Raw genomic sequence first — 27,029 nt, 5'->3', positions numbered from 1 at the left:
AGTGTATTGTTTGGTGAATTATCACAAAGTAAATTTCATAAAGTGAAATGTCATTGTAGCCACTACTGAGATCACTACCAGCATCCCAAAAGCCCTATCTTCCCCCTCCCATTCACTACCTCATTCTCACATTTGACCACTATCTTGACTTCTAACCCCATATGTTCATTTTGCCTATGTTTGATCTTTAAGTAAAGGGCCAATAGCTTACATATTCTTTTGTGCCTGCCCTCATTTGTGCAACATTGTAAGATTCATTAATGTTTTTTTATATGGTCATGATTTTTTTCATTTTTGTTGCTATATGGTATTCCATTGTATAAACGTATCATCTTATCCATTCGGTGTTTAATAAACATTTCATTTTGTTCCCACTTTTCCTCTATTAATAATGCTGCTACAAATAATCTTTTATATATCTTGTGGTGCACATAGGTGCATGTTGCTGTTGGATATATGTATACAGGAATGGAATTGGTGTTATATATTTGCAGATATTCAGCTTTCATGGACACAGCCCCAAATTCAGTAGTCATGTACACTTTCATCAGGAGGGTATGGGTATGAGGGTGTCAGTTGTTCTGCACCCTTGACAACATCACCATTGTTAACTCTCCATTTTACCATTCTAGTGGGTCCATGGTAGTACCTTGTTATTTTAATTTGCATTTCCTTAATGACTTATAAATTTTATATGCTTGTTGGCCATCTGGATGTCCTCTTTGGTGAAATACCTGTTTAAATCTATGTCCAATTCTTCTGTGGGTCAATTTTTATTCTTATTTGTGGGAGTAATTGAAATTTCCTGGATAAAAATCTTTTGCTGGATGTATGTACATTTCTAATTTCACCTTTTCACTCTCTTAATGGCATCATTGAAGAGTAGACATTCCTAAAATAGTCCAATTCATTACATTTTTCCTTTTGATCAGTGCTTTGCCTTAGCCTACTTCAAGATCATGTGGATCTTCTCTTGTTTTCTTTTAAAACTTTATTGTCTTGCTCCTAAATTTTGATGTACAGTTTATCTGGAATTGATTTTAGCATATGTTGTGAGGTAGAGGACAAGATTGTCTTGTTTTTTTTTCCATATGAATAACCAATTGATGGAGCACCCCTTATTGAAATGCCATCCCTTCTCCCACTGAATTGCCAGAAGTCTTGGCTGAGAATCAGCAAATTGTACATGTGTAGGCCTGGACATTGTTTTGTTCCATTGGGCTATTATTTACCATTGAGCAGGATAAATAATGTGTGTCTTAAGTACTTTATGAGTAATTTATAATAGGTCTTGCTGTCTGGTAATATAGTTCTTCCAGTTTTGTTTATTGAGGTTGACTTGTTTTTTCTAGGCCTTTTGTATTTCCATATAAGTTTTTAAATTGGGATTACATTGAATTTATAGATCAATTTTGGGATAGTTGATATATGTACAGTATTTGAGTCTTCCAATTCATAAATATGGTTTATCCCTTTTTTGTCTTTGATTTTTGTCAGTAATGTTTTGCATTTTTCAGTGTGAAGGTCTCACACATCTTTTTAAAGAGTTATTCTTTGATATTTTTGATGCAGTGGTACACAATGTTTTATTCTAAAATGTCAATTTTTATTAGTTGCTTGTACAGAAAAATACAACTGGTTTTCGTATAGTTTCCTTATATCCAATGGCTTGTCACTTTTTGTATGTGCCCTTTTTATTGATGTATAATTTACTTACATATAATACATCCTTTAAAAGTGTATAGTTAGATGAATTTAGGCAAATGTATATTGTCATTTAGCCATTGCTCTAACTGAAATGTAGAACATTTCCTTCATCAGCAAAAGTTCCAGTGCCCCTTTGCTGTATATTCCCTCTCCTTTACTCTAAGACCTCAGGAAACACTGATCTCTTTTTTTGTCCCTATAATTTTACCTTTTCTAGACTGTCACATAAATGGAATTACACAAATTGTATAGTATGTAGCGTTTTACATATGGCATCTGTCACTTAGCGTAATACTTTTGAGATTTTTCCATGTTGTTGCTTTTACCAGTAGTGCATTTATTTTTTATTTTATTTTATTTTATTTTATTTATTTATTTATTTATTTATTTATTTATTTATTTATTTATTTTGAGACAGAGTCTCTCTCTGTCGGCCAGGCTGGAGTGCAATGGCGTGATCTCAGCTCACTGTAACCTCCGCCTCCCAGGTTCAAGCGATGCTCCTGCCTCAGCCTCCCGAGTAGCTGGGACTACAGGCGCCCGCCACCATGCCCAGCTAATTTTTGTATTTTTAGTAGAGATGGGGTTTCACCATATTGGCCAGGCTAGTCTTGAATTCTTTTTTTTTTTTTTTTTTTTTGTTTGAGACGGAGTCTCGCTCTATCGCCCAGGCTGGAGTGCAGTGGCACAATCTCGGCTCACTGCAAGCTCTGCCTCCTGGGTTCTTGACCTTGTGATCTGCCCGCCTCTGCCTCCCAAAGTGCTGGGATTACAGGCATGAACCACCGTGCCCGGCCAGTAAATTTATTTTTTATTGCCAAGCAGTGTTCTGCTTTATGGCCATGCCACAATTTGTATATCCCTTCGCCTGTGAATCGACAACTGGACTGTGTCCAGTTTTTTTATTATCAGTAAAGCTGTTATGAACATGGGTTCACAGATCTTTATGTAACCATATGTTTTCATTTCTCTTGGGTGGAGTGGAATTGCTGGTTATGTGGTAAATGTAACATAAGAACCTGCCATACAGTTTTTCAAATGACTGAACCATTTTGCACTGTGAGAGAATCCCACTTTTGCCACACCCTTGCTAACACTTGGTATTTTCATTCTTCTTAATTTTAGCCATTCTAGTCAATGTGTAGTAGTAGTGTCTCATGATGGTTTTAATTTGCATTTTCCTGTGACTAGTGGTGTCTCCTATCTTTTGATATTTTTATTTGCTATTTGTAAATTTTCTTTGATAAAGGCTCCGTTGAAATATTCTGCCCCTTAACTCTTTTTATTGATTTGTAAGTTATTTATATATTCTGGATACTGAATTTGTTAAATATATGTGTTGTGAATATTTTATCTTAGTGTGTGGCTTACCTTGTCATTTTCTTAATGATGTCTTTGAAGAGCAGAGAGTTTTAATTTTGATGAAATTTAATTTACTTTTTTTATGATTTATGCTTCTTGTGTATCATTTCATGATTTTTTATGTATATAATTGTGTTGCATGTCAACAAAATATTTGCTTATCCTAAGATCACAAAAATTTTCTCCTGTGTTATTTTCTAGGAGTTTTATAACTTTAGCTTTTATATTTAAATCTATGATCCATTTTCATTTAGTTTTTCTGTATGGTGGAAGGTAAATGTCAAGGTTTATTTAAAAAATATGTATATCTAATTTTTCAGCACCATTTGTTAAAAAGACTATCCTTTCCCCATTGAATTACTTTGCCTCCATTGTCAAAAACCTATCGGCCACGTATATAGCATGTGAATCTATCTAGAATCTATTCTGTTCCACTAATTTATGTATCTGTCCTTTCACTCATGACACACTCTTGATTTCTGTAACTTTATAGTAAGTCTTAAAATTATCAGGTAGTATAAGTCCTTCAACTGTGTTCTCAAAATTGTTCTAGGTCCTTTGCAATTCCATATAAATGTTAGACTCAGTTTTGTTGTTGTTGTTCCCCTAAGAAATGTCAGGCTATTATCCATTCTTGTTGTTCACTGTTTTCTGAACACTGAGTGTAGAAATAGCCACTTTCACTTTGCCCCGATGTTACAGGCATAGCAGAGCATCTGCATCTATGCAGCTGGCAGGTCCAGGACAGCATCTGCAGGGCAGTCAGTTTATTAGTGTGTACCTTTTGGGATTTTGAGTGAGATTGCATAGATCAGCTGAGAATTGATATCTTAACAATGTCTCTATAGAGTTGTCTATTCTGGATATTCCATTTAAGTGGAACCATATAGCATGTGGCCTTTTATAAACTAACTTCTTTCACTTAGTATAATGTTTTCAAGGTTTATCTGTGGTCAATACTCATTTATTTTTCTTTGCCAAATAATATTCCACTGTATGAATATGTCACATCTTTGTGTCTGTTCATTAGTTCAAATCTGACATTTTTCCACTTTTTGGCTATTATAAATAATGCTGTTATGAACATTTATATACAAATTTTTATGTGGACATATGTTTTCATTTCTATTGTGTCTTTACCTAAGAGTAGAATTGCTGAGTCATATGGTAATTCTATTTTAACATTTTGAGGAATTGCTAGACTGTTGTCCAAAGTGGCTACACCATTTTACATCCTACTAGCAATGTATAAGAGTTCCAGCTGTGCCAGGCGCAGTGGCTTATGCCTGTAATCCCAGCACTTTGTTTGGGAGGCCGAGGCAGGTGGATCACCTGAGGTCAGGAGTTGGAGACCAGCCTGGCCAACAGAGTGAAACCCCATCTCTACTTAAAATACAAAAAATTAGCTGGGCGTGGTGGCAGGTGCCTGTAATCCCAGCTACGCAGGAGGCTGAGACAGGAGAATTGGGTGAACCCAGGAGGTGGAGGTTGCAGTGAGCTGAGATCGCGCCATTGCACTCCAGTCTGGGCAACCGAGTGAGACTCCATCTCAAAAAAAAAAAAAAATTAATTCCAGTTGCTCTATGTCCTTGCCAACACCTGTTAGTCTGTCTTTTTCCTAGTGGGTGTGGTATTGATTTACATTACACTGATTAATTTTTGAATATTAAACTAACCATTCATCTTTAGCAAGGAATGTGTTCATTTCATCTAAGTTGTTGAATCTATAGCCAGAAGGTTCTTTTTGTTTTTGTTTTTTTTTAAGTAACATTTTCTTGTTAACCTTTTAATATCTATGGGATTTGTGGTAATTTACTGTCTTTCATTTTCTATACTGAAAATGTGTCTTCTTTTTTCCTGATGGTTCTACCTATAAGTTATTAATTTTTCTCATTTTTCTAAAGAATCATCCTTCAGCTTCATTTTCCTCAAATTGCTTTTTTTCAGTTTTTGTCATTTCATTGAATTCCAGTCTTTTACGATTTCCTTCTTTCTACTTACTTCAGGTTTAATTTGCTCTTCTTTTTTTAGCTTATTATGGTGGAAGTTTAGATAATTAATTTCAGATTGTTCTCGATGTATTTAAAATACAGATTTTTGTCTAAGTACTATTTTACCTGCATTCACAGACATTGATAGGTTGTATTTACCTTTTCATTCAGTTAAAATATTTTCTAGTTTTTGTTGTGTATTCTTCTTTGACTCATGTTAAATAGAAGTATTGTTTAATTTTTAAAGATTTGGTTATTTCTTAGATATCTTTTTATTATTCATTTCTAATTTAATTCAATGTTGGCCAAAGAACCTGTTCTGTATGATTTCAGACCTTTCACATTTACCAAGACGTGCTTCATAACTTAGGTGTTAGGTCTTCCTGGTGAATATTGCATAAATACTTGAAAAGTTTGCTTTTTTGTGCAGTGATCTGTAAATGCTATGTAAATTTGCTTGATAGTGTATTCAAGTCTTCAGCATCCTTGCTGATATTCTGTTTACTGATTCTATCAATTACTGAGAAGCTTTTTGAAATATCCAACTATATTTATAGATTTTTCATTTTCCCTGTCAATATTTTCAGTTTTGTTATATTTTGAATCTCTTAGTATTATTATGTATCTTCTTGATTAGTTAGCCTGTTTATTATTATGGCATATATGTCTTTGTCTCTGGTAATATTCCTTGTCTCAAAATTCTATCTGATATGAGTATAGCAACTACTTTATTTCATTTTTCTTTAAACCTATTGTATCATTATGTTTAAGCTGTGTTTTATTATAAGCCATATATGGTTTGGATTTTCTTTTTAAATTTAATTTGACAAGCTCTATCATTAAATTGTAGGGTTTAAACTATTTTAATTTCATTTATTCTATTTGGTTGGGTTTATATCTGCCATCTTGCTTGTTTGCTATTCTATCATTCTTTTGTTTTTTTCATTTCCTGCTTTCTTTTGGATTAACTGAGTATTTTTTAGATTTTAATGTTATCTCATTTTATGAGCTGTACTTTTTGTTTTTTTGTAGGGGTGATTGCTCTAGTTTACTATATGCATTTTTAACTTAGTCTACCTTCAATGAATAGTATACTACTTCATGTATAATGGAAGGACCTTATGACTTTTATTCTTTTTTAAATTTATTTATTATACTTTAAGTTTTAGGGTACATGTGCACAACGTGCAGGTTTGTTACATACGTATACATGTGCCATGTTGGTGTGTTGCACCCATTAACTCATCATTTACACTAGGTATATCTCCTAATGCTATCCCTCCCCCCCACCCCAAAACAGGCCCCAGTGTGTGATGTCGCCCTTCCTGTGTCCATGTGTTCTCATTGTTCAATTCCCACCTATGAGTGAGAACATGCGGTGTTTGGTTTTCTGTCTTTGCGATAGTTTGCTGAGAATGATGATTTCCAGCTTCATCCATGTCGCTACAAAGGACACGAACTCATCATTTTTTGTGGCTGCATAGTATTCCATGGTGTATATGTGCCACATTTTCTTAACCCAGTCTATCATTGTTGGACATTTGGGTTGGTTCCTAGTCTTTGCCATTGTGAATAGTGCCACAGTAAACATACGTGTGCATGTGTCTTTATAGCAGCATGGTTTATAATCCTTTGGGTATACACCCAGTAATGGGATGGCTGGGTCAAATGGTATTTCTAGTTCTAGATCCCTGAGGAATCGCCACACTGACTTCCACAATGGTTGAACTAGTTTACAGTCCCACCAACAGTGTAAAAGTGTTCCTATTTCTCCACATCCTCTCCAGCACCTGTCGTTTCCTGACTTTTTAATGATGGCCATTCTAACTGGTGTGAGATGGCATCTCATTGTGGTTTTGATTTGCATTTCTCTGATGGCCAGTGATGATGAGCATTTTTTCATGTGTCTTTTGGCTGCATAAATGTCTTCTTTTGAGAAGTGTCTGTTCATATCCTTTGCCCACTTTTTGATGGGGTTGTTTGTTTTTTTCTTGTGAATTTGTTTGAGTTCATTTTAGATTCTGGATATTAGCCGTTTGTCAGATGAGTAGATTGCAAAAATTTTCTCCCATTCTGTAGGTTGCCTGTTCACTCTGATGGTAGTTTCTTTCACTGTGCAGAAGCTCTTTAGTTTAATTAGATCCCATTTGTCAATTTTGGCTTTTGCTGCCATTGCTTTTGGTGTTTTAGACATGAAGTCTTTGCCCATGCCTATGTCCTGAATGGTATTGCCTAGGTTTTCTTGTAGGGTTTTTATGGTTTCAGGTCTAACATTTAAGTCTTTAATCCATCTTGAATTAATTTTTGTATAAGGTGTAAGGAAGGGATCCAGTTTCAGCTTTCTACATATGGCTAGCCAGTTTTCCCAGCACCATTTGTTAAATAGGAAATCCTTTCCCCATTTCTTGTTTTTGTCAGGTTTGTCAAAGATCAGATAGTCGTAGATATGCAGCAATTTCTGAGGGCTCTGTTCTGTTCCATTGGTCTATATCTCTGTTTTGGTACCAGTACCATGCTGTTTTGGTTACTGTAGCCTTGTAGTATAGTTTGAAGTCAAGTAGCATGATGCCCCCAGCTTTGTTCTTTTAGCTTAGGGTTGACTTGGCAATGTGGGCTCTTTTTTGATTCCATATGAACTTTAAAGTAGTTTTTTCCAATTCTGTGAAGAAAGTCATTGGTAGCTTGGTGGGGATGGCATTGAATCTGTAAATTACCTTGGGCAGTATGGCCATTTTCACGATATTGATTCTTCCAACCCATGAGCATGGAATGTTCTTCCATTTGTTTGTATCCTCTTTTATTTCATTGAGCAGTGGACCTTGAAGAGGTCCTTCACATCCCTTGTAAGTTGGATTCCTAGGTATTTTATTCTCTTTGAAGCAACTGTGAATGGGAGTTCACTCATGATTTGGCTCTCTGTTTGTCTGTGATTGGTGTATAAGAATGCTTCTGATTTTTGCACATTGATTTTGTATCCTGAGACTTTGCTGAAGTTGCTTATCAGCTTAAGGAGATTTTGGGCTGAGACAGTGGGGTTTTCTAGATATACAATCGTGTCATCTGCAAATTGGGACAATTTGACTTCCTCTTTTCCTAATCGAATACCCTTTATTTCCTTCTCCTGCCTGATTGCCCTGGCCAGAACTTCCAACACTATGTTGAATAGGAGTGGTGAGAGAGGGCATCCCTGTCTTGTGCCAGTTTTCAGAGGGAATGCTTCCAGTTTTTGCCCATTCAGTATGATATTGGCTGTGGGTTTGTCATAAATAGCTCTTATTATTTTGAGATATGTCCCATCAATACCTAATTTATTGAGAGTTTTTAGCATGAAGTGCTGTTGAATTTTGTCAAAGGCCTTTTCTGCATTTATTGAGATAATCATGTGGTTTTTGTCATTGGTTCTGTTTATATGCTGGATTACGTTTATTGATTTGCGTATGTTGAACCAGCCTTGCATCCCAGCAATGAAGCCCACTTGATCATGGTGGATAAGCTTATTGATGTGTTGCTGGCTTCGGTTTGCCAGTATTTTATTGAGTATTTTTGCATCATTGTTCATCAGGGATATTGGTCTAAAATTCTCTTTTTTGGTTGTGTCTCTGCCAGGCTTTGGTATCAGGATGATGCTAGCCTCATAAAATGAGTTAGGGAGGATTCCCTTTTTTTCTGTTGATTGGAATAGTTTCAGAAGGAACAGTACCAGCTCCTCCTTATACCTCTGGTAGAATTCGGCTGTGAATCTCTCTGGTCCTGGACGTTTTTTGGTTGGTAGGCTATTAATTATTGCCTCAATTTCAGAGCCTGTTATTGGTCTATTCAGAGATTCAACTTCTTCCTGGTTTAGTCTTGGGAGGGTGTATGTGTTGAGGAATTTATCCATTTCTTCTAGATTTTCTAGTTTATTTGTGTAGAGGTGTTTATAGTATTCTCTGATGGTAGTTTGTATTTCTGTGGGATCGGTGGTGATATCCCCTTTATCATTTTTTATTGCTTCTGTTTGATTCTTCTCTCTTTTCTTCTTTATTAGTCTTGCTAGCAGTCTATTAATTTTGTTGATTTTTTCAAAAAACCAGCTCTTGGATTCATTAATTTTTTGAAGGGTTTTTTGTGTCTCTATCTCCTTCAGTTCTGCTCTGATCTTAGTTATTTCTTGCCTTCTGCTAGCTTTTGAATGTGTTTGCTCTTGCTTCTCTAGTTCTTTTAATTGTGATGTTGGGATGTCAATTTTAGATCTTTCCTACTTTCTCTTGTGGGCATTTAGTGCTATAAATTTCCCCCTACACACTGCTTTAAATGTGTCCCAGAGATTCTGGTATGTTGTGTCTTTGTTCTTGTTGGTTTCAAAGAACATCTTTATTTCTGCCTTCATTTCATTATGTACCCAGTAGTCATTCAGGAACAAGTTGTTCAGTTTGCATGTAGTTGAGCGGTTGTGAGTGAGTTTCTTAATCCTGAGTTCTAGTTTGATTGCACTGTGGTCTGAGAGACAGTTTGTTATAATTTCTGTTCTTTTACATTTGCTGAGGAGAGCTTTACTTCCAACTATGTGGTCAATTTTGGAATAAGTGCGGTGTGGTGCTGAGAAGAATGTATATTCTGTTGATTTGGGGTGGAGAGTTCTGTAGATGTCTATTAGGTCTGCTTGGTGCAGAGCTGAGTTCAATTCCTGGATATCCTTGTTAACTTTCTGTCTCATTGATTTGTCTAATGTTGACAGTGGGGTGTTAAAATCTCCCATTATTATTGTGTGGGATTCTAAGTCTCTTTGTAGGTCTCTAAGGACTTGCTTTATGAATCTGGGTGCTCCTGTATTGGGTGCATACATATTTAGGGTAGTTAGCTCTTCTTGTTGAATTGATCCCTTTACCATTATGTAATGGCCTTCTTTGTCTCTTTTGATCTTTGTTGGTTTAAAGTCTGTTTTATCAGAGACTAGGATTGCAACCGCTGCTTTTTGTTGTTTTCCATTTGCTTGGTAGATCTTCCTCCATCCCTTTATTTTGAGCCTATGTGTGTCTCTGCACGTGAGATGAGTTTCCTGAATACAGCACACTGCTGGGTCTTGACTCTTTATCCAATTTGCCAGTCTGTGTCTTTTAATTGGAGCATTTAGCCCATTTACATTTAAAGTTAATATTATGTGTGAATTTCATCCTGTCATTATGATGTTAGCTGGTTATTTTGCTCATTAGTTGATGCAGTTTCTTCCTAGCCTTGATGGTCTTTACAATTTGGCATGTTTTTGCAGTGGCTGGTACTGGTTGTTCCTTTCCATGTTTAGTGCTTCCTTCAGAGCTCTTTTAGGGCAGGCCTGGTGGTGACAAAATCTCTCAGCATTTGCTTGTCTGTAAAGGATTTTATTTCTCCTTCACTTATGAATCTTAGTTTGGCTGGATATGAAATTCTGGGTTGAAAATTCTTTTCTTTAAGAATGCTGAATATTGGCCCCCACTCTCTTCTGGCTTGTAGAGTTTCTACCGAGAGATCAGCTGTTAGTCTGATGGACTTCCCTTTGTGGGTAATCTGACCTTTCTCTCTGGCTGCCCTTAACATTTTTTCCTTCATTTCAACTTTGGTGAATCTGACAATTATGTGTCTTGGAGTTGCTCTTCTCGAGGAGTATCTTTGTGGTGTTCTCTGTATTTCCTGAATGTGAATGTTGGCCTGCCTTGCTAGATTGGGGAAGTTCTCCTGGATAATATCCTGCAGAGTGTTTTCCAACTTGGTTCCATTCTCCCCGTCACTTTCAGGTACACCAATCAGACACAGATTTGGTCTTTTCGCATAGTCCCATATTTCTTGTAGGCTTTGTTTGTTTCTTTTTATTCTTTTTTCTCTAAACTTCTCTTCTTGCTTCATTTCATTCATTTGATCTTCCATTGCTGATACCCTTTCTTCCAATTGATCGAATTGGCTACTGAAGCTTGTGCATTCGTCATGTAGTTCGTGTGCCATGTTTTTCAGCTCCATCAGGTCCTTTAAGGACTTCTCTTCATTGGTTATTCTAGTTAGCCATTCCTCTAATCTTTTTTCAAGGTTTTTAACTTCTTTGCCATGCGTTCGAACCTCCTCCTTTAGCTCAGAGAAGTTTGATCATCTGAAGCCTTCTTCTCTCAACTCGTCAGTCATTCTCCGTCTGGCTTTGTTCTGTTGCTGGTGAGGAGCTGCTTTCCTTTGGAGGAGGAGAGGCGCTCTGAATTTTAGAATTTTCAGCTTTTCTGCTCTGTTTTTTCCTCATCTTTGTGGTTTTATCTACCTTTGGTCTTTGATGATGGTGATGTACAGATGGGGTTTTGGTGTGGATGACCTTTCTGTTTGTTAGTTTTCCTTCTAACAGTCAGGACCCTCAGCTGCAGGTCTGTTGGAGTTTGCCAGAGGTCCACTCCAGACCCTGTTTGCCTGGGTATCACCAGCAGAGGCTGCAGAACAGTGAATATTGGTGAACAGCAAATGTTGCTGCCTGATCGTTCCTCTGGAAGTTTTGTTTCAGACGGGTACCTGGCCGTGTGAGGTGTCAGTCTGCCCCTACGGGGGGGTGCCTCCTAGTTAGGCTACTCGGGGGTCAGGGACCCACTTGAGGAGGTAGTCTGTCCGTTCTCAGATCTAAAGCTGTGTGCTGGGAGAACCACTACTTTCTTCCAAGCTGTCAGACAGGGACATTTAAGCCTGCAGAGGTTTCTGCTGCCATTTGTTTGGCTATGCCTTGCCCCTAGAGGGGGAGTCTACAGAGGCAGGCAGGCCTCCTTGAGCTGCGGTGGGTTCCACCGAGTTTGAGCTTCCCAGCCGCCAGCAATGGCAGGCGCCCCTCCCCCAGCCTTGTTGCTGCCTTGCAGTTTGATCTCAGACTGCTGTGCTAGCAATGAGCGAGGCTCTGTGAGCGTAGGACCCTCCAAGCCAGGCACGGGATATAATCTCCTGGTGTGCTGTTTGCTAAGGCCGTCAGAAAAGTGCAGTAGTAGGGTGGGAGTGACCCGATTTTCCAGGTGCCATCTGTCATCCCTTTCCTTGGCTGCACCCACTGTCCTGCACCCACTGTCCGAAAATCCCCAGTGAGATGAACCCAGTACCTCAGTTGGAAATGCAGAAATCATCCATCTTCTGTGTCTCTCATGCTGAGAGCTGTAGGCTGGAGCTGTTCCTATTTGGCCATCTTGGAACCGCCCCAGACTTTCATTCTTTGTACTATTGTTGTCATAGATTTTTCTTCTACGTATTTTAAACACTCTGTAATTCCTTGTTACTATTTTTGCTTTAAACTAAATAAAAATGGAAAAGATAAATAAAAAATGGAAAAGAAGGTCTGTGTTTACCTACACATTTACCATTTTCAGCATTCTTTGTTTCTTTGTGTAGATCGGGGTTTTCATCTGGTGTCATTTTCTTTTGCCTGAAAAGTTTCTTTTTTTCCTTGATTTCCACAGTGTTTGGACGTTTCCTGAAAAACTTTATTTGCTCATTCTTTCTTTCTTTTTTTTTTTTTTTAAAAATGGGGTCTTTCTCTGTCACCCAGGCTGTAGTGCAGTGGTGCAATGATAGTTCGCTGCAGCCTCGGACTCCAGGAATCCTCCCGTTTCAGCCTGTCGGGTAGCTAGGACTATAAGCACATGCCACCATGCCCAGCTAATTTTTGTTTGTTTGTTTTGTAGAGACAGGGTCTCACTATGTTGCCCAGGCTGATCTTAAACTCCTAGCCTCAAGAGATTCCCCTGCTTTAGCCCCGCAAAGTGCAGGGATTACAGGCATGAACCATTGTGCCTGGATTATTCAATATTTATGGTAGTGCATATATGCTGTTGAGACAAATTCCCTCAGCTTCTGTTTGTCTGAAAAAGTCTTAAGTTTGCATTCTTTTAAAAAACTTTTTATTTGGAAATTTATAGGAAAGTTGAAAGACTATTATAATGAATGCATAGACTGTACCCTTTGTACAGATCCACCTATTGTTAGCATTTTGCCTCATTTGCTTTATGAATTACTCTGTTCCTCTCTCTCTCTTTTTCTGTGAATGTGTGTATGTGTCCATATAATTACACACATATTTTTTTCTTTAACTGTCTGAAAATAAGTTATATAGTGTTTACCTTTTACCCCTAAATATGTCCTTGTATTATTTCTTAAGAAAAAAAGATTCTCTTTTATTGCCACTGTAGTTAGTACTTGTAGTAGATTTAACTTCGTTGTAATACTTTTATTAATCTATCCAGTTTTGTCAGTGGACCCAATAATAACCTTTGTAGACTTTTTTTTCTGCAGTACATGATCCAGTTTTGGATCGCATATTGCATTTAGTGGTAATATCTTTTCAATCTCTTTCAATCTAGAATAATTCCTCAGCCTTTCTTTGTCTTTCATGACACTGGCCTTTTAAAAGAATACAGTCTTTATTGTGTGTGTGTGTTTTTCAAGTAAAATGTTCTCATTCTGGTAGAAAATTCAGATTATGCATTCCTGGCCAGAATACTATATAAGTGATGTTTTGTCTTCAGAATATTACATCTAGAGCCATTTGACATCTGTGTACCCCTCGTTTGTGATATCAGGCTTGATCACCTGGCCAGTTTCTCTCTCGTTTATACTTTACATACGCCAGTTTCTCTCCGGTTTATACTTCACATCCACTGCCTTGCTACTAATAAGAAGTCTGCAGAGACACTTCAACACTATGTAGCTATTCTATACCTCATTAAGATTTCACTCCTATATTTAGCATCCTTTGGTAATTTTTCTCTAAACTAATCTTTTCTGTGATAGTTGCAAAATGATGATTTTTCAACTTCAGCATTCCTTTCACAGTTGCTAATTGATACTTGGCATGCTTCTGAAAACAAGAGCCCTTCCCTCTGCCTTATTATTTTCTTTCTTTCTTTCTTTCTTTTTTTTTTTGAGATGGAGTCTCGCTCTGTCGTCCACGCTGGAGTGCAGTGGCACTATCTCGGCTCATTGCAAACTCTGCCTCCCAGGTTCACGCCATTCTCCTGCCTCAGCCTCCCGAGTAGCTGGGACTACAGGTGCCCGCCACCATGCCCAGCTAATTTTTTGTATTTTTAGTAAAGATGGGGTTTCACCGTGTTAGCCAGGAAGGTCTCAATCTCCTGAACTCGTGATCTGCCTGCCTTGGCCTCCCCAAGTGCTGGGATTACAGGCATGAGCCACCGCACCCGGCCTGCCTTGTTATTTTCTTATTTGTCTCTTATGAATATGGATTCACAGATTTTTAACTCATTACTTCTCTTAATTATTTTCATGTTTGTATTTTTCCACATTTGGCCAGCAGGAGTGTCTTCATTCTAATTCCTGTCCTCATGACATACCCCCATTATTTTCATTACCATTTTCTTATTTCTAACATAACAAGATATTGCAGGCTTTTCTTGCTCTTCCATGCCTCAGCCCTGAAATCAGCCATTTCTCTGAGGAGCGCTGGTCCTTTTTATTGGTGAAACCAAGATGTGGCTACCAGCTATGCTCATTACTACTTGGTGTCTTTGCTTCTAGGCTATTTGAGCAGATGAAACTGGGAAATATATGCATATATGTGCATATATATATACACATATACACACGTGGGTACATATATACATACACATGCATGTATGCATATGTATACATGTAAATCCATGTACACTTACATGTTTCAAGGCTCTCAAAAGTATTTCATATAGTAGCAGTTTTGTTTTGTCTCCAGAGCATTAATTGCCTGTTGGATCATTTTTATGATGGTAGCTTTAAAATTCTTGTCAGATAATTCCAGCAACTGAGTTGTCTCAGGTATTGGTATCTTGTCTTTTTTCTTTTGAGTCGTGATTTTCCTGGTTCTTAATATGTCAAGTTTTTTTTTAATTCTGAGTATTTTTTATATTGTAATGACATTCTAGGTTCTATTTAAATATTCTATTAAATATTCTAATTTAGCAGGAAGTCATCTTGTTTAAGTTTAGCATGCAGATCCTGGACTACTTTTGTAGGCTGTGGTTCTAATGATGATTTAGTTCCCAGATCCCTTGAAATGTTATTTTGGTCTACTTTAATTGCTACCTGGAGACTGTTGTGAATACCTGATATTCCACACTGTGGTTCAGTTTTCAAACCTTTTGGCATATTAATTGTAAACAATTTCACATGTTGGTCGAGGATGCCCTACACAGGCTGAAGGAATTCTTTTCTCCAGGTTCCTTCTCTTCGATATTCTCTTCTCAGTTATTAGTTGAGAGGGTGCAGTTGTCAGCTGCCATCATTGGATGGGGTGTAGAAGTCTGAGCTCCTCACTAGGCTTCCACTGACACTGTTGCTATGGGAGGACATCCTGCACTAGGACCCCTTCCACTTCTGGTTGATGGGTAGAATTCCACGCTCCCCACTTGCTCTCTGATAATACTGCACAGAGCAGGGAGCATCAGCAGTGTTTTGCTTGGGTAGATCAAGTATTATCAAGAAGGTTTCTGGGCACCCGTTTTTTCAGTCCTTTGCTTAGAAACAGTAGATTTTTCTTCAGGCTTTTTTGTCTGTTCCTCTTGATGGCTCTGGACTTCTCCAGAGCCTAGTCTATAAGATACAGAATACAAAGACACCTCAGGGTGACACACAGTGTCATTCCTCACATGCTCAGGTCTTAGCCAGTCCATCTTCCTCTTTCTACTTTCCAGAGTTCTCTTATAGTTGTCTGTTATATATCAGGGTTTTTAGTTGTACTTAGTGGAGAAATGAGTCTAATCCATCTTGTTTGGAACAAGAAATACTTTTTAATGTATTTTAAATTTCTGTTTTAGGGGCAGACACATTTAAGATTATGTCTTCTTGGTAAATTGACCCTTTTATCACGATATAATTTCCCTCTTTTTTTTTTCTTTTTTTTGAGATGGAGTTTCACTCTTGTTGCCTAGGCTAGAGTGCAATGCCACTATCTCAGCTCACTGCAACCTCCTCCTCCTGGATTCAAGCGATTCTCCTGCCTCAGCCTCCCAAGTAGCTGGGACTACAGGCATGAGCCACCATGCCCTGCTAATTTTTGTATTTTTGGTAGGGATGGGATTTCACCATGTTGGTCAGGCTGATCTCAAACTCCTGACCTCAGGTGATCCACTCGCCTCAGCCTCCCAAAGTGCTGGGATTACAGGCATGAGCCACTGCGCCCGGCCCCTGAGTTCCCTCTTTATCCCTGATAACATTCATTGTTCTGGAGCCTATTGTGCCTCATATTAATAAAGCTCCTCCAGGTTTCCTTTCATGACTGTTTACATGAGACATCTCTTTCCATACTTTTATTTTTAATCTATCTTTTTATTTAAAATGGGTTATTTTTGATAGTATATAGTTTGGTCTTGCTTTTTTATCCAATCTGACATTCTCTGTCTCTTAATTGGTGTTTTAAAACCCTTTCTTTAATGTAAATACTGGTGCAGTTGGCTTTGAATTTAATATCTTGCTGTTTTTTCCTTTGTTCCGTCTCCTTTTTGTTATCTTTTTTTGCTGTCTTTTGGATTGAGCATTTTTTATTATTATATTTTATTTCTATTATTGCCTTATTACTTTACCTCTTTTTCAAAAAATTTTAGTGTTCTCTCTAGGGTTTGCAGTATACATCTTTCATTAGTTACAGTCAAGTAATTATACAGCCTCACTTGTAAGAAACTTTCAACAGCATACTCCCAACTCCTAATTCTTTGTACTGTTATTGTCATGAATTCCTTTTACGTATACTATTAAACCATTACGTTGCTATTGTTTGTCCATTAAACAGTTATCTTTTAGAGTAGTTAAAAATGAGAAAAAAGTATATTTTATACTTATCTTCATGTTTACCATTTTCACCAGTTTTCATTTCTTCTTAGGTAAGTTTCTCTCTGGTTCTTCTACTTGAAGAACTTGTTTTAATACTTTTTGTAATGGAGGGCTGCTAATAATACTTTCTTTCAGCTTATGATTTCCTCAGAAAGTTTTTGTCTTTCACTTTTGAAAGATATTTTTATTAGAATTCTGGATTGGCAGGCTTTTTTCTAATGCTTTAAAGATGTCACTCTATTGTTATCTGGCTTGAATAATTTCTGATGAGAAGTGTAATGTAATTCTTGATTTTTCTTTATATAATGTATCTTTTTCCTCTGATGGCCACATGATTTTCTCTTTGTGTCTATATGCATGTTGTTGTCATTTTGGTTTTTTTTTAATATCTGTGTTGCTTGTTCTTTGAGATTCTTGCATTTGTGGTTTGGCGTCTTTCTTATATTTGGCAAATTCTAGACATTAGTTCTTCAACGATTTCTTCTCCTCCCTTTTTTTCTTCTTCTGTGATTTCTATTATGTGTATATTTCTTGATATTGTCCCGTAGCTCTTAGAGGCTCTGTTCTGTTACAGGTTTTTTTCTTTTTCCTTTTTTTCTCGCTCTGTGTTTTAGATTGGATAATACCAATCCAATTTTAGGTTTACTGATTCTTTCCTTAGCTGAGTCAAGTTATCTGTTACTGTGTTGGTTTTATGTGTCTGTATCTATATATCTAACATTTCTGTTTTATTTCTAAAAAAAAAAGTATTTCTATTGAAGTAATTTCTACAGAAATGCCCCATCTGTTCATGTATGTTGTTCATCTTTTCTACTAGATCCTTTATCATCTTAATCATAATTTGCTGCTTTTTCATGTTTAAGTTTTGATTGAAAGCCAGACAGTGTAGGTAAGAGTCTGAGGTGCCAGACTTTTTTTAAAAATGTACCTATATATCACTCACAACTTAGGTTTTCCCTATGAGCCTGTGCCTCAGAGAGGATCTCTCTCCATGTTCATTTCTCTCCTAGAAGTAGATTGCTGTTATGTGTCACTTGGATCATGCTAGGTTTGTGGCAGGGAGAAAAGGAGGATTCTCTGTTACTCTGATTTAACTTCAGTCTTAGGCAGATCTTTCAATCCTACATCTCAGAGGTGGGGCTCTTTCAGTGATCCTGCCCCTCTCTCACTGCCAGTGGCGGGGGTCCTCTACGGGTCAGGGCCCAGAATGGTTTCCTGATCCTCCTGAGGGGTAGAGGGGGTTTTTTGTTTGTTTTTGTTTACTTCCCTCAGCAGCCTATGCTCTGGGTATAACATTTTTGCTGACCTTTCGTCAGTGGCTTAATGCTTTTTTTGTTCAGGGATAAAGATGTGATTGGGGCTTCATGTCCATGCTGCAATGGGGGTGGTTCTCTTTTGCCAGGATTGGATCTGGAGGAAGATCTTTTCTAATTTCCTGCCATTCCTCAGTGAGCTAGAGAGAGACTGAGGACTCTTGTGAGTGCCCACTGAGGTCTGTAGAAAATAGCCTGCAAGGCCAGGCGCAGTGGCTCATGCCTGTAATCCCAGCACTTTGGGAGGCCGAGGCGGGTGGATCACGAGGTCAGGAGATTGAGACCATCCTGGCTAACATGGTGAAACCCTGTCTCTACTAAGAATACAAAAAATTGGCCAGGCGTGGTGGCAGGCACCTGTAGTCCCAGCTACTCGGGAGGCTGAGGCAGGAGAATGGCGTGAACCCGGAAGGCAGAGCTTGCAGTGAGCCGAGATCGCACCACTGCACTCCAGCCTGGGTGACAGAGCGAGACTCTGTCTCACAAAAAAAAAAAAGAAAAAGAAAAAAAAAGGAAAATAGCTTGCAAATGGATGTGATGCCCCCTGTGTCCAAGCCACCCAGGGTTTTTATATTTTCATGGTAGCTCACCCTTGGTCTTTTGCAGCTTATCAAAAAGTTTAGCTGAGATCTTACCCAGACATACGGTGGTACCAGTTTTTCTCCTGTGTACTGTCCTGTGTCAACCAGTGCTCATGATCCCTCTCTCTTCTAAGGCACTCATCTTTCTTTAGGTTTCAGGCTAGTTGATTGCCCTCTTACTTTAGCTCTGATGGATTCAAGAAAACTTAGAGTTTTATCAGTTATCCAGCTTTGTCTCATCATTAGGGTGAGAGTGACATTATTTATAGCTCTCTACAACCTAAACAGAATCAGAAATCTCCCTGAAGAAGATTTAAGCCACTAAATTCTACCCAATCCTAATATAGTTTTCTTTTTTTTTTTTGAGACGGAGTCTCGCTTTGTCGCCCAGGCTGGAGTGTGGTGGTGACATCTCAGCTCACTGCAAGCTCCGCCTCCCGGGTTTACACCATTCTCCTGCCTCAGCCTCCCGGGTAGCTGGGACTATAAGCTTCCACCACCACACCCGGCTAATTTTTATTTTATTTTTTTTATTTTTAGTAGAGATGGAGTTTCACTGTGTTAGCCAGGATGGTCTCGATCTCCTGACCTCGTGATCCACCCGCTTCGGCCTCCCAAAGTGCTGGGATTACAGGCGTAAGCCACCGTGCCTGTCCTAGTTTTCTTAATATCTTAGAAGAGGACATGCCAGATGTTCTCTATCTTTAGTGATACTTGTATTAATGGATTGGATAGAATGCAAATGGTCCCTGTGTTTTTCATGTTATTCCATGGCTCAGTTTGGAAAGGAGAGAACCACTAGCTGGTCGTGTTCACAGAGAGATTGTTTACATTGTTTCTACTGATTTTACAATATCAGGGAGGCAAAAGGTACCTCTCAGTGCTCAGAAAACATAAACTTTGTATTGAGACAGTTGCATTCTTAAATGATCCTCATAAGGTCTGTGGTTTAAAAAAAAAAAACTTTAATGGGGATTATTTCAAACATATACAGAAATAGAGAAAAGAGTTCACTGATTTCCCCATATGCCTACTACCCAGCTTAAACAATTATCACACCATCTTAAGGTTGTTTTATCTACCATTTACACCCCTTTTTCTTCCATGGATTATTTTGAAGCAAATTCCAGATACAAATTTTAAGTCTAAATGAGTGTTAGGGATTGTAGATTTTTATTTCATACCATATGCGTTTCAGTTTTATTGTATTGACTTTGGATGCAGAAAGATAGCATTTGCAAATTATGTGCTGTTTGCATTCAAAGGCATTTAATGTTTGACAGGGTGTATTCCAGATCTCTTTTACGTGTGTAATTGGGAACATACCTACAGACAAAGGTTCTGGAGACAAGGACATTTTTCCTGGTATTTGTAGACCTTTTTCTCTCCTTGAACAGTAGCCTGTTGTACTGAATTTAGTACATTGGAATTTGAGCAGACATCCCCTAGTAATTGATCTCACACTAAAAAATTAATTTTCATATTTCATTGAGACTCCTGTTTAGACCTACATATTCAAAGGAGAAAGCAAAATGACTTGACTTTACTCTTCTGGTTATACGTTGAACAGCATGTGCATGTGTAACAGTTCAGTGTTTTAACTCCATGTTATTTTTTAACCTTTTGTTTTGAAATGGTAATTGAGTCACAGAAAAATTGTAAAAATAGATCAAGGAGTTCACATATACCCATCACCCATCTTCTTCTGATGTTAACAACTTAAATAATTATTGTACAGTGATTAAAAAAAACATGTAATTAACCTAGTGGTTATTTTCTTATTTTAACAGCTGCTGAAATAGTTCAAGAAATCGAAAATATGGAGAAGACTAGGATGCGTCTTGAAGCTAGTAAACTCAATGAAAGTGTATGTTAATGGGCTATTTCAGTATCTGGATAGAAATGAAGAAAGAAAGTTTAATACCCTACAGAAATTAAAGCAAGCCATTATTAAATTTGTTCATTTACTAACACACTTCCACTTACTGTATTATGATTTACTTGCAACTCATTTTAGGACAATATTTGATTGTACTTAGCAGTCTTCTAGCACAAAATGCAATCCAAAGTAGTTTGTTCATGAGCTAGAGTTCTATAGAAAATGCCTATGCCTGTGCATCAGGCAGCTTTGATATTGGTCCTTTCTCTGCTGGTTGTGTTTGACAAGCTACCTCTAAGGACCTCTAAGCTACCGCTAGGGACCTCTATGATCCCTTTTTGGCTCTGGCATTCTGCAATTCTATGATTATACTTATGGAAATGTTAAGTAATTATAAGAGGATAAATTAAGTAATTTGAGGATAGAGTATTCTCTTGAGCTTTGGAGAGAATCAGAGACCTAAAATTCTTCACTGTTGCCTTCCACTAGCTTGATGCCCCAAACTTGAAGACAGGATACCAGTGAAGAAAATAGTCATTGTGTCCTGTGACACTGGAGGAAGTGTTTTGGTCTCTTCCAAGTAGACTTTTTTTTCTAGGCCATTTGTAGTGTGTTTGTAAGGAGAAAGCAATGGTTACCTTAAGAAAGTAAGTTTGTAACCAAATAAGTAGGAAAAAAATGGGATTTACATTGACCCTATTATTACCTGTGTGCTAACTGTAAGATGGGAACTGTAGTGAATCATGGAAGTAGATTTCTGATCTTTTAAGTCTGAGGTTTAAAAAGTGGACCTAGAAATTTAACTTATTGTGTTTTGTATTGTTGCATTTTCTATACATACTACTTTTCTATAATGACTTGGAGAAGTTAGATTGGAAAGGAGAGAAGGCAGACAAGAAGATCAGCCTTACTGATAGTCACCTAAGTGTCGTTAGTCTTCTGGTTTCAAATATTGCCTGTTGTATTAATGAATGTGGAATATTAAATATTGAAAATAGAAAATTTATTATTATATAATTGAATCATGTTGCATTTTCTACTGATGAGAAAAAATAATGAGTAAAATGTATACCGTTTCTGGTATTTAAGGGAAATACATAGGAATGATTCTTCCTGGGTCTATATAAAACAGATGAGAGATCATTTTCTTCTATTTTAAACACTCACATTTGAGATTTGAAAGTTTGTAATATTTCCCTTTTTGTCATTTTGGGGAGATTTTTTTTAAGATCTTTTTTTTGATTATTTTAGGTAATGGTTTTTACAAAGGACCAAACAGAAAAGGAAATAGATGAAATCCACAGTAAATATCGTAAGTTGTGCGACTTTTTTTTAATTTGTAAAGAGCTTCGGTTGCTGTTTTTCATCTTAAGTAATTTTTTCAGAATAATGTTTTATATTAAGGTTCAATTCAAACTTTTGTTAACATTACTTAAGAGATTGAATTTTAATTGGGTGTCTACTTAGTGACTTTTTTTTGTATTTTATGTGCCTGCTTTTTGATTTTTATGACTAGCATTCTACTTTGAGCTTATCACTAAGCACTTGGCAAATATTAATTAGCTGCTCTCAAAGCACATCTGTGAAAAGAAGCTGGGATTAAAATGGAAACATTCGGGACTCTATCCTGCCCTCAGGCCACTCAATAACAATACTTCTGTGTAGGATTTCAGCGCTTCTATAGCTTGCAAATTTGTGCCAAAAAGAGTTTTCATTTTATTGCTTGTTAGCAACCTCCCAACTTTATCACTTCCTTTTCCTTAAATGGTCTTTGTGTATATCTTTCCCAGGGCTAACACATTACGGTTTTGTCAGATAGCTGTTATTCTTTGTGTGGTGGTTGGATTTTAGTTTAAATTTAAGTGCCTGACGAACAGTAGATAGTTAATAGATGTTCATTGAATCAGTATTCCCAGGCATGGTATGTTTTAATTGAGGTAAGATAATTTTTTTCTCTCTTCATTTCTTAAACTCTGAAGGGCCAGGTTCTGTAGTGATGTATTGTGGGAGGGAGGATGAAGCACACCTGCGCTGGATGTAGGTATGATTGCCTGTGCCTTGCTAGAGTAGGAAAAGGACCCTAGAGGAGTCTTGGATTATGGACTGAACAACAAAAGTCACCATTATTCTGTTGCTAGACAGATAACTATGATGTGAACCTCTTTGATCAACTTGTAGGATGTCAGAGTGATTTTTCTTTAGAAAGGAGAACAAAAGAGAATATCAAATGATCACTGAATTGGCCTGGAAAAATAAGGATCACTAAGGCCTGTGAAAATAAGGAAACCAGAAAACTTGCATTGGGAGAAAGTAATTTAAATAACTGAAAGGGTGGTATCTAATAATTCTCCCATATTAAGAAAAATTTGGACTATATTCAGTCAAGAAAATATTCATTGCCCACCATTTAGATATCTAAAAAGTGTAACTTTACTAAATAGGTGATATTAAATTATTTAGCCTTAAAATAAACCTCAAAAGTCAAGTGCTTCACAAAGCTTAGATGCTTAGCCTTTTAGTTTATTCATACATTTTGATTTAGTGTCAGGTTCTAACTATACTATTGATATATCTTCATCTTTAAACATTTTATTAATGTGTTACATGTAGTTTTTTTAAAATCATTTACTTTTTATGAGGCTCATCATATAAAAGAGCAGTCTCTTGCTTCCTCCAACAACATGCCTCTATTCCCATTCCCTAGAGGTAACAACTATCAAGCCATTTGGTGCTACTTTTGGTAATTACCTTACAATTTATAAAAAAGTATTTTTTCTGCTACTTCTTGAAGTTTTTCAATTTCACATTAACTATTGATGTGCTAATATGAAAGATGGAGATTTAGCTCATTTATATATCCTGAGCCCTACCTTTGCTTCCCTTCCATCCTTTAAATATTATGTCATAAGTTTTTGTAAGATCAGTATTTAGTTAGATACATTGTTTATGGCTCAGGCCAGACAATTTGCATAAGATGGTTATAATTCCTTTCATCAAAACATTCTGTTGTTCTTTTTTTTTTTTTGAGATAGAGTCTCACTCTGTCACCCAGGCTGGAGTGCAGTGGCGCTGTCTTGGCTTACTGCAAGCTCTGCCTCCTGGGTTCACGCCATTCTCCTGCCTCAGCCTTCTGAGTAGCTGGGACTACAGGCGCCCGCCACCACGCCTGGCTAATTTTTTGTATTTTTAGTAGAGACGGGGTTTCACTGTGTTAGCCAGGATGGTCTCGATCTCCTGACCTTATGATCCGCCTGCCTCAGCCTCCCAAAGTGCTGGGATTACAGGCGTGAGTCACTGCGCCCGGCCTTGTTTTTCTTACAACTAATAGTTCTCTTTTAACTATTTACCTAGTACTAATATATCTCTAAACCTTCCAACAGAAGTGTAAATCACTTTCTAATACATTTATACACATTGATTATAACTCATTTTTTTCTCAAGAACTTCTCCCCTAGGGCCACCCCTAGCCTCTGTTGTCCTGTTCCAGTCTACTGTGCTTGTCCTTTTTGCCTTCTGTTAATACATGGCTGCTCTTTGGGAATTTCTTGTCACCACCTTTCTGGGAATTCTGCTCTCCTCCTTCCTGTGTTGGTTCACTTCTTCCAAGTTCCAAGCCTCCCTCTTCTCTTGCCTTGTTTTGGTAGAATACATTTTCCAGGAAACTTCCTGAGAAAGGGTGTATGCAAGCTTGTCCAAACTGTGGCCCGTGGGGCCGCATGTGGCTCAGGATGGCCTTTGAATGCAGCCCAAAACAAATTTGTAAACTTTATTAAACATTATGATAATTTTTTTTTCTCTCATCAGCTATTGTTAGTGTATTTTATGTGTGGCCCAAGACAATTCTTCTTCCAGTGTGGCCCAGGGAAGCCAAAAGATTGGACACCCCTGGTATAGAGGAATTTCTTGAGATATATAACATTCTATACATAACAGGAAATAACACCTTTATTATTGATTGATAATTTGGCTGTTTGTAGAACTTGAAGTTAAAAAGATACTTTTCTCCGAATTTTCAAAGATATCTTCCGCTGTTTTCTACTTTCCAGCACTGTTGCTAATAACTAGCTTGCCATTCTGATTCTTTATCTTTCATTTGTTACTTTTTTTTTGATCTGCCCATGTTCAGTTCACCATCAAGTTCTGTTAGTCTCTATCTTCTAAATATCCCCCGAGTCTATACACTTCTTATGTATCACTTTGCTTTCTAGTCATCTCCCATCTACTCTTGCCCCGTCCTCATACTCAGAAGCCAAAACTGTCTTCCAAAACTGCTGAGTCTTCACATCATGCCATTACTGCCTTGCTGCCCTCCTGCCATTGTAAAGAACTCTTCAGTGGGCTTTCGATTTCTCTTAAGCTACAGTTTGTAAAGTCTGTTATTTCCTGTATCTGGACCTGCCTGCCTCTCTAGCCTTGCCTCTTCTCCTCCCCTTACTCCTTGTATTCCAATCACTCTGGTTATCTTTTACCTACTTTACCAAGTCCTTCACTGTTTTAGGGCATTTGTTACCCTCTTCTTTCTTTGTCTGGAACTCTTTCTCTAATTGCCTCTGACCCCCCTATCTATACTCCCTACTCTCAACCAGCTCAATTGTAGTTTCCCTGGGAAACCCTTTGTGATCTCTCAGACAAGGTAAGATTTTCTTTCTATGTGCACTTACATTATCTTGTGTTTTTTCATAGTACTATTCCATTCATTCAGCCATCACAAGTTTGTCAAGTAGTTAGCATGTGCCAGACACTGTGCTCGGAGCTGGGGATGTAGGAATGAACAAGACAGACGAAAAGCCTACTCTGTTGGAGTTTATATCTTTCTAGTGTTTTAGGAAGTGATAAGTGAAAAAATCAAGGAAGAGTATAAGAAAAGTTTAACTTTTTGATAAAATGGTCATAATCATTATTTATTGTGCAATTAATTAGTTTCTTATTTCTAATTAATTTCTAATTATGCATTTTTATTAGTGTGCTAGGGCTGCCAAAACAAAATACTACATGCAGACTGCGTGGCTTAAATAACAAATTTATTGTCTTGTGGTTCTGGAAGCTAGAAGTCCAAGATCAAGGTGTCAGCAGGGTTCTGGAGGCTAGAAGTCTAAGATCAAGGTGTCCTGAGCTTCTCAGGGCCATGCAGGAAGGATCTGTTCTAGGTATCTCTTCTTGGCTGTAGATGGCCATCTTCTCCCTATGTCTCTTGACATCATCTTCCCTCTATGTTGTCTATGTGTCCAAATTTCCCCCTTTTATAAACATATCAGTCATATTGGATTAGGGCTCATCCTGATGACCTCAGGGGTGGCTCCTCTGTCATTTCCCTATTATAAGCAGAGTCCTGAGGTAGGAAAAAAACTATCTCACTTAGAAAAGAAAAAAAAAGCTTAACGTGAATAGTGGGGGGTTGGGGGCCTGGGGGAAGAGCCTCTTGCTCTCTGGAAATGGGTTCCTTTAATCACTCTATCTCTACCTCAGTTCAGACCAGCTAGACCTCCATGAAGGGAAACAGAACCAACATTCTTTAACCCAAAGGAAAGAGAGAGGTGGCAGGGAATCCGTCTCTTGGAAAAGAGACGGATCCAACAATTCCACATTTTAACTCACCCTTTGTCGTATCCTGGATGAGCCCCCATATTATGGGATAGTTCCCTGGACCTTGACCCCCTTTGTGGGTGGGAACTGGAGTAGATCCTTTCACTGAGAGCACTGCTGGCCACTCCTTGCAAGAGGGAACAAATGCTGGAACCAGCCGATGCTCCTCTCTGGTGGGAGCAGGCTCTGTGCAGGCCCCGTAGCAGTGTCCTAGCCCCTGCCCTTTCAGCATGCGGGTTCTTGTCCAGTGTCTTAGAAAAATGAGGTTGCACAAACGGATTAGCGGGTAGTGTATGTGGAGAATTTTATTGGGTGATGGCTGGCAGCAGTTGGGAGTTGGAAAGGGGATGATGCGGGAAGAAGGTGATCTTTCCCTGAAGCTGCACCATCTGAAGTTAGCTGCATCTGTCCGTAGTCTCCGATGCTCAGCTGCTTGTATCCCCAATGCTCAGCAGCTTGCATCCCTGACGACTTGCATCAGCCGCTTGTGTTGCTCTGCCAGCTGAAGTGTTTTTATGGGCAAAGGATAGGGTCATGGCAGACCAAAAAGGCAATATTTGGGCAGTGAGATGGGGTCAGCTGTTTTCACTTAGGGCCAAGGTCCCAGGTTGAGGGTGGAGTTTAGCCAGGAGCCCAGCTATTCTGTATCTCAAGGACACCAAAGAGCCTTTGTTTATGTGGGTCATATCTATTGATATGTATCACATTATCAATTAGAACTTAGAGGATGTCTGTTTCCAGCCATGGAATAATTTCATTTACTCTCCTACCTAAAACAAGCAAAATGAATGTACAAAACATATGAAATAGCAATTTTCAAGATACTGGCCATTGG

The 27,029-nt window shown here is 38.0% G+C and overlaps 1 protein-coding gene and 1 non-coding gene across 3 annotated transcripts in view; one reads left to right on the top strand and one right to left on the bottom strand.

The window, feature by feature from the left end:
* Nucleotides 1-27,029, top strand: part of RAD18 (RAD18 E3 ubiquitin protein ligase) — an 89,410-nt gene that overhangs the window by 30,013 nt on the left and 32,368 nt on the right. For both annotated transcript variants that reach the window (XM_058437199.1, XM_032149569.2), the window contains 2 exons: nucleotides 20,523-20,599; nucleotides 21,863-21,923. In XM_058437199.1, coding sequence (XP_058293182.1) covers nucleotides 20,523-20,599; nucleotides 21,863-21,923 — 138 coding nt within the window. The remainder of the gene's footprint in view (nucleotides 1-20,522; nucleotides 20,600-21,862; nucleotides 21,924-27,029) is intronic.
* LOC116467696 (small nucleolar RNA SNORA43) lies at nucleotides 3,681-3,818 on the bottom strand. The gene has a single exon (XR_004247902.1). It is a non-coding gene; the product is annotated as a small nucleolar RNA SNORA43 (small nucleolar RNA).

Source organism: Hylobates moloch, unplaced genomic scaffold (genome assembly GCF_009828535.3).
Source record: "Hylobates moloch isolate HMO894 unplaced genomic scaffold, HMol_V3 SCAFFOLD_4, whole genome shotgun sequence".
NCBI lineage: Eukaryota > Metazoa > Chordata > Mammalia > Primates > Hylobatidae > Hylobates > Hylobates moloch.
The sequence above is the reverse complement of the archived record's forward strand: the minus strand, read 5'-3'. Positions and strand labels throughout refer to the sequence as shown.